General features: G+C 37.5%; 1 protein-coding gene across 1 annotated transcript; it reads right to left on the bottom strand.

Annotated features, from left to right (window-relative positions):
* Window positions 1-1436: 1436 nt before the first annotated feature.
* LOC122274577 lies at window positions 1437-2396 on the bottom strand. The gene has a single exon (XM_043083606.1). The coding sequence runs from the start codon at window positions 2394-2396 to the stop codon at window positions 1437-1439; it is 960 nt and encodes a 319-aa protein (XP_042939540.1).
* Between the last annotated feature and the right edge of the window lie 5429 nt (window positions 2397-7825).

Here is a 7825-nt window from a genome sequence, read left to right as displayed (position 1 = left end):
ATGTTTCGATCCTCTCGAGTGAAGCGAGTTGGTACATCATATAGATACATTGATGCGAACGTCAAGCATTCAACATGAATATAAGCCTCAGCAATGGATCCTTCTGTTCGGGCTTTGTTTTTCACATACTGCTTAAACTTGCCCAAATACCTCTCGAATGGATACATCCAACAGTATTGAACTGGTCCTACTAGCAACAACTCTCTAGGTAAATGGATAGCCAGGTGGACCATTACGTCAAAAAAGTTTGGGGGAAATATTGTTTCCAACTTGCAAAGAATGAGGGCAATGTTAGACTCAAGTTGTAAAACTGCTTCTTTTTTGCATGTCCGTGCACACAAAATCTTGAAAAATGTGCTAAGTGCATTCAATGTCATACATATATCACAAGGTAAGTACCCTGCAATTGCTGCTGGCAATAGCCTTTGTATGAATATGTGGGCATCATGACTTTTCATACCAGATATTTTACGCTCGCGGACATTAACACATCTTGAAATGTTAGATGCAAAACCATCAGGGAATTTTACACCTTTCAACCATGCACAAAAATCTTTCCTCTCATCTCCATGCAACATCAACTGGGCATGAGGAATAATAACTCGATCACCAACTTCTTTCAAATGTAATTCTTTCCTTATACCGAGTTCGGCCAAGTCTCTGCGAGCCTTGATACCATCCTTTGTTTTACCTGGAATATTCATCAATGTACCCAAAATATTGTCAAATATGTTTTTCTCGATATGCATAACATCGAGATTGTGTCTAAGTTTTAGAGCTGGCCAATAGGGTAGATCAAAGAAGAGACTCCTTTTTGTCCAGTTTAACTCCTCAGGGGTGCGCTTTCTCCGCTTAGTACCCTTGCCAAAATCTACATGCCCAATGCCATTTAATTGGTGCATTATATCTTCCCCTGAAAGCTGCATAGGTGGCATGCGTAGATCTTCTTTTCCATTGAAAATATTCTTCTTGGTTCTGAAGATGTGCCCTGTTGGAAGGAAGCGGCGATGACCCATGTAACAATGCTTTCGCCCATTTGTCAACCAGAAAGAATCTGTATGCAGATTACAACAAGGGCATGCCAACTTCCCTTTAGTGCTCCAACCAGAAATGTTACCATATGCAGGAAAATCATTGATAGTCCACAATAAAGCCGCATGTAATCGAAATCTTTGGCCAACCATGGCATCATATGTATCAACCCCATTTTCCCACAACTCTAGTAGTTCATCAACTAAAGGGCGTAAGTAAACATTAATCTCATTCCCCGGTGATTTCGGCCCAGGAATTAGTGTAGACAACATGAAGAATGGATCTTTCATACATAGCCATGGAGGCAAATTATATGGAACTAGAATCACTGGCCATATGCTATATGGTTTGCTCATATTATTGAATGGGTTGAACCCATCAGTAGCAAGCCCGAGCCTCACATTTCAAGGATCTTGAGCAAACCAACGATGCTCGGCATCAAATGTGGTCCACACTTCCGAGTCAGCCGGATGGCGCAAAGTGCTTTCATCTTGTGCCCTTTCTTCATGATGCCACCTCATGGATACAGCTGTTTTCTTGGACATAAATAGTCTCTGCAGCCTTGGCTTCAGTGGAAAATACCTCACTATCTTTTGGGGCACTGGTCTTTTAGAAGATGTGGCCGACAACCACCTAGAGGCTTTGCACTTAGGGCACTCTTGCAAGTTGCTATTTTCCTTCCAATAGAGTAGGCAATCGTTTGGGCAAGCGTGAATTTTAATGTATCTAAATCCCAACCCTCGCTCCAATGCACGTGCCTCATGAAAAGATTCTGGCAAGAGTGAATTAGGAAAAGCTGTTTTCAATAGTTTTATCAACATGTCAAAGGACTTTACACTCCAACCGCCAATAGTTTTGATATTGAGCAACTTAACAATGAATGATAATTTTGAAAATGAGTTGCAACCATCATAAAGTGGACGGCGAGCATCTTCCAACAACTTCTCAAAGGTGCTCGGGTTGGGTTCAACCGTATTGGGCTCCCTGGGGTGTGGAGCCATGTCATCTTCTTCCCCTACATTGTTTGCCGCATGAATGTCAGCCAACATATCGTCGATGTCATCAATATAACTATTGTCACCACCATCAGGTATATCATCTCCATCCTCGGCCATGAAACTAAACGGTTCTTGCTCGCCATGAAAAATCCAATTAGTATAATTTGGATCAATACCCGTAATAAACAAATGCCTCTCTACCTCACTGATTAGCAAGAAGGAATTATTACGACATCTACAGTATGGACACTTCACTGTTGTACTTCCTTGAGCATGAGCTCGAGCCATTGTGAGGAATTGCCTAACCCCAATGCCATATTCCCTTGACCTAAACCTATCGGTGAGGTGCATCCAACTTTTGTCCATCTGAAAAAGGAATATTTCAACACTTGATTTTATATGTTTATAGACATCAGATCTCATAAACATCTAATTATGCAGTGAAAAAAAGAGAGATATATTTCATAAGAGGAATAGTTGGTGTTTTTGCTCGTTTAGAAAGCACTCTAGTGGTGGTATAGAAAAATAGGAAGTGTATGGGTGTTTTATGAACTTCTATATCTATTGGAGATCAAGTGTAGAACTTCAGTATGGGGATGAAGTCTGAGAAGATATTTATGAAGGGTTCATGATCTCTCACAAAAGGCAATAGCACCCCATCAAAAAATGGACATGTCTGAATAATCCTAACTCCTATGTCAGCTCCAATCACCCATGATAGGAATGTGTAAGTATCAAAGGACTTGTGTGGCAGTGGGTGATGTCCATGTTTAGTTCTATTACAAAAACAAAAGAAGAAATGCACTGATTTAATGGCAAATCATCAATCCTTTAAAATGTTCCAAAATATAGATGTTTGGAAAAGTCATGCAACGAATTAGCTCACAAAGATGTAAGCATATAGCATGATCCAACCCACATACAATGCATTTATTCATGGTATGTAAAAGTAATTAATGGATGAAGCATGCTAACAACCATTTTGACTTTGAAACTGTCAGAAATTTAACCAACAGTTCACAGTACGTATCTAGCATGGAACTAAATTGGTAATGTCTCCCAGGGGCATTACCAACTAACTACACGCTACTGAATTTTGCACCACATACATTGGACCATTTCAAACTCATTAATGTAGTACTGAACATATTAGTTACCATGTTAATATTAACTAACGATCACCTTGACTACTACAAACATGGTTCATCCAAAAAGTACCTCATGAACCATGTCGCTTGATGGTTTTAGATTTGGAAAGATATGACTTTTAGTGTCAACATTAATTTATTATTTATAAATTATTATTATTTATTTTATTTGTTAAAGCAGCCATATTAAAGAATCATGGCCACTAATTGGTATCTATGCAGCAGATTAATTGGCTGCAGCACAAGTAGCTCTTCACTCATTAGCACACATGTGTGGGTGTTAATGATTCCAGCCATATTAAAGAATCATGGCCACTAATTCCATGGCCTATAAACCCCTTCCCCCAAGAAAAAAAAAATGAAAAAGAAATAAAGAAACAAACGACATCTATCAGGATCATTATCATGAGCATTGTAGGTGGAGATGTGCAGTAATGGAGGTAAATAAGCTCTTATTTAGATAGATGTAAATGGTCACAGAAATTACAACTGTTGTAGTTTAATAAAATGCACAATAATTTCAGCTAAACCTAATTAAATAGAGCAAAATGAGGAGAGAAATAAATCTACATCAACCATAGGAAGTGTAAAAATAAATTGCGTAAGGGAATTTGAAGATATTGATCTAAGTGATGGAAATAACCAAACCCACAATAAACTGCAAGAAACACGTCAAAAATCAGGAGCAAGGGCAAGAGGTACAAAGAGGGGTCATTTATCACCGATTATATGCAGCCCAGAAAACATCTGAAAAGTATACAAAATGCATTTTCTATATAGATTAGAGGCTGAAATTTATATATATACCTTAATATTGTTGCGGCAGCAGGATTAGGGAAACCGAAATTCCTAGCTGGAGTTAAGGGAATTATATCCCAATTTCCCAATTTGTTTGATTTGTGCTGCAAATGGAGAGAGGCCGAGAGGGTCAAACCAGAACACAGAGAGAGAGAGAGAGAGAGAGAGAGAGAGAGAGAGAGAGAGAGAGAGATACCTGCTGGGTGAGGTGATGATGCGCGACAAGGTTATCGGCAACTTGAGGGAACTCAGGGTGTTTTTCAGCTGCAGATCATGTATACGCATCGGGTTGGGAGAGAAGGAAAACAGGGGTTTAAATAATTCCCCTCTTTTATGGCAAGACATCCGCTGCAATAGGTAATGCTGAAGCAAATACTATTGCGTCGCACAAATGTCGCGGTAATAAGCTCCAGACCGCCTTATATTGCATTTCGCAGTCAATTTTCCAGCGGCGAAATAATTGTCGCCGCAATATGTCACCTGTTGCGTCATTATATGGGTCGCCGTAATAAAATGGGCTGTACATCATTCTTCCGTCAAACGCATAGAACGCCGGGAAAAACACAGCCGCAAAAACGCAAAAATGTTGTAGTGTCTCCTATAGGTGCATATATCCTCTCCTACATTGCATTCCATTACTCCCATCTGTGCTTTTTGAAATTCATCAAGACTTGCTTTTGCTGACCAGATTACTCTGTAGGGACTTTGAAACCTCTCATCAAATATAAACTTAGTTCTTCTTAGCCAAATCTTCCTCAAAGTGACAGTTGCTAACTTTAAATCTTCTTCTCTTAGTCTCTCCACCATTTTCTCCCACAGGTTAAGGAAAATATCTTTTGTGCTTGCCCACTTTTGTAGTGGCCTTATTGACTTTGCACATACATCCCTTACTGCTGGACACTGCCATAATACATGCATTACAGACTCTTCCTCTACAAAGCAAATTGAATAGTAAGGAGTTTCTGCTATTTTCCTATTAAATAGGTTTTTCCTTGTTGCAAGTAAGCCATTGCCTGCTTTCTATAAAAAAATTTCATTACCCCCGGCACATTTAGATTCCAGATATTCTTCCACCTCAAGTCCGTTGCCTGTGCAACAGATGGTTCTCCCTTGGCTAGACACTTTTTTCAACTGCCAAAAAATAAGCATTTCTCACAGAGAAAATGTCTTTCTTTGATGGACCCTATATCATCTTGTCTTTTGATCCCACTTTGCTAAAGGGGATGTTGCAAATCTATTCAACTTCTACCTTCTCAAACACTACATTTACCAGGTCTTCATTCCATTCTCCTCTATCATTATCTATCAGCTCCTCTACTCTTGCATCACTTACTAAGATCTTGACAATTGATTGAACACAGTAAGAGGAAGGCATGTTTAACCATTTATGACCCCATACTGTGATGCTTTTGTCATTTCCCACTCTCCATCTCAATCCCTCCTTTAACAATTTAGCTCCTCTACTCTTGCAACACTTACTAAGATCTTGACAATTGATTGAACACAGTAAGAGGAAGGCATGTTTAACCATTTATGACCCCAAACTCTGATGCTTCTATCATTTCCCACTCTCCATCTCAATCCCTCTAACAATTTCATAGATCCCCACACATTACTTCATATCAAAGAAGGTTTATATCCCAGTTTTGCTTCTAGAAGAGTAGAGGTTTTAAAATATTTTTCCTCAAAAACCACAGCAGCCATGGGGTAGAGCTACATGGAGAAAGTGGGAAGCAAGTACATAATATGATTATTGAAGAGTCAAGACTATTGCCCAAATGACTAACACAAGAGGGGGTGAATTGAGTTGTATTAAAAAAAATAACAATTATAAATCAAATATATAATATAAAATATAAACAAAATATGAAATAACAATAAATATAAAGAGTAAGGGTAAGAGAGAAGCAAACTCAGTATGTTAACGACGTTCGGCCCAACTGCCTACGTCCTCGCCTCAAGCTACCCCTTGAGGATTCCCAAATTCACTATTCAACCTCGTTCAGGTGGAGATAGAAACCTATTACACCTTTGAACAACACCACTACAAAGGATCCGTGTAGAACACCCTCTACACTTGCAATCACCTTATACGTGGTGATTCAACTATTCCCCGTGTAGAATACTTTCTACACGCACAAGGGTTATACACACCCTTTTTCTGATACAAAAGCAGATAGTGGGTAGGTTATCAGAAAACACTCCTCAATGAGTGAAATAAGAACAATACAGCGTAAACTATATCTCTTAAAATGAACAAGGATTAAGGCTCAATGCTTAGAGAAGAGAGAATAAAAGTTTTGAATGAATGTTGTATGCTCTTGGTGTTGTAAATGTGAAGCTCTCAAATGATCTATTTATAGACATATGAGACTTCGTATTCAAATTTAAAAAGATTCACATGTCAAAGACAACATCATTCACTTTTTCAAAAAATTCAAATAAAAGGTTCTTCTTTTTCAATTGTCAAAGACAACATCATTCACTTTTTAAAAAAATCAAACCTAATCTTTTACTTTTGGCATATGACAAAATGAGCACACTTTCCTTTTCAAAAAATTCAAACCTAATCTTTTACTTTTTGCATATGACAAAATGAGCACACTTTACTTTTCAAAATTTTCAAACAAAATCATCTACCTTTTGTATAAGTCCAAAAAAGTATCAATCACTTTTGAAAATATTCAAATAAAACATGCACATGTGAAAGATGACAATCAATCATCTTTAATATTTTCAAATTTCAACCCTTTAATCAAGGCATGCACATGTAAAAGATGACAATCAATCATCTTTCAAAATTTTCAAATTTAATTTTCAAAAATATTCATGCACATGTGAAAAAAGTATTTTAATGCTTTATGATAAAATATTAATTTTGAGCATTAATCCTAATTTCGAATTTTGAAGAGATTTACAACATTACTCTATAATTTTAATGTGAACTTGTTCCCTTCTTGCTCATGCTTGTTTCCTTGATGTGCTTGACTCCATTGTGTAGACAACTTGAGCTTGAGACTTCTTTATTCTTTGAATTCATTTGTTATCATCAAAATCTATGTGTAAATATATAATTACACAAAACTTGAAATCTTGGGTTCAACAATCTCCCCCTTTTTGATGATGACAAATACTTGATAGAATCTGAAAGTTGTATTAATACTTAAGCTCCCCCTGAGATGTGCGTTAGTTTTTCAAGCAAAAGTATAAATATAATTTCAAGCATATATAATAAGTTTAGCAATTCAAACAATGTTAATGTTCTAGTCTAATACTTCTCCCCCTTTTGGCATCATTAAAAAGGATCCGCAACAAGTAAATGGATTTGAAGAAAATGGTGCGTTAGTAGACACTGTAGATAGTTAAAAATAAATAAATTTCATCCGTCTGTGACCTGACAAGTGCGGCTGGAGATTTGAAAAAATCGCCTGATGTTGTTGACAAACGAGATTGAAGGCTCCGAGTTTCTAAAAAAAATCATTTTCACCGATCGGGAAAAAATACATTGCTCTTTGACTTGGATGATAGCTTGTCTTGTTCTTTATGCTATCTCTATAAAATCAGTCCTGAAGTTCATCCAATCCGCATCAAGTTTTCTTCTCATCTCTATAACTCATCTGCATTCCTTCAGCATTCTCGTTTTAAGCCTTCTATTCTTTTCTCAATGGCTCATTCTTCTAACATTTCTCTATATCCATCCATGAGGCATTCTGCATCTCAACCTTCTGTCCTTTCTGCAGCTGCCATTGGTGTCATGTTGCAGCAGGAAAATAATAATCTGACTAATAAGTCAGATTCTAATGCTATTTATGACTTGGTGAGTCTTGGGACTCGCTACTCTTCCTCTAT

The sequence above is a fragment of the Carya illinoinensis genome, chromosome 8 (genome assembly GCF_018687715.1).
Source record: "Carya illinoinensis cultivar Pawnee chromosome 8, C.illinoinensisPawnee_v1, whole genome shotgun sequence".
Taxonomy (NCBI): domain Eukaryota; kingdom Viridiplantae; phylum Streptophyta; class Magnoliopsida; order Fagales; family Juglandaceae; genus Carya; species Carya illinoinensis.
This window is presented reverse-complemented; position numbering and strand designations above follow the sequence as displayed.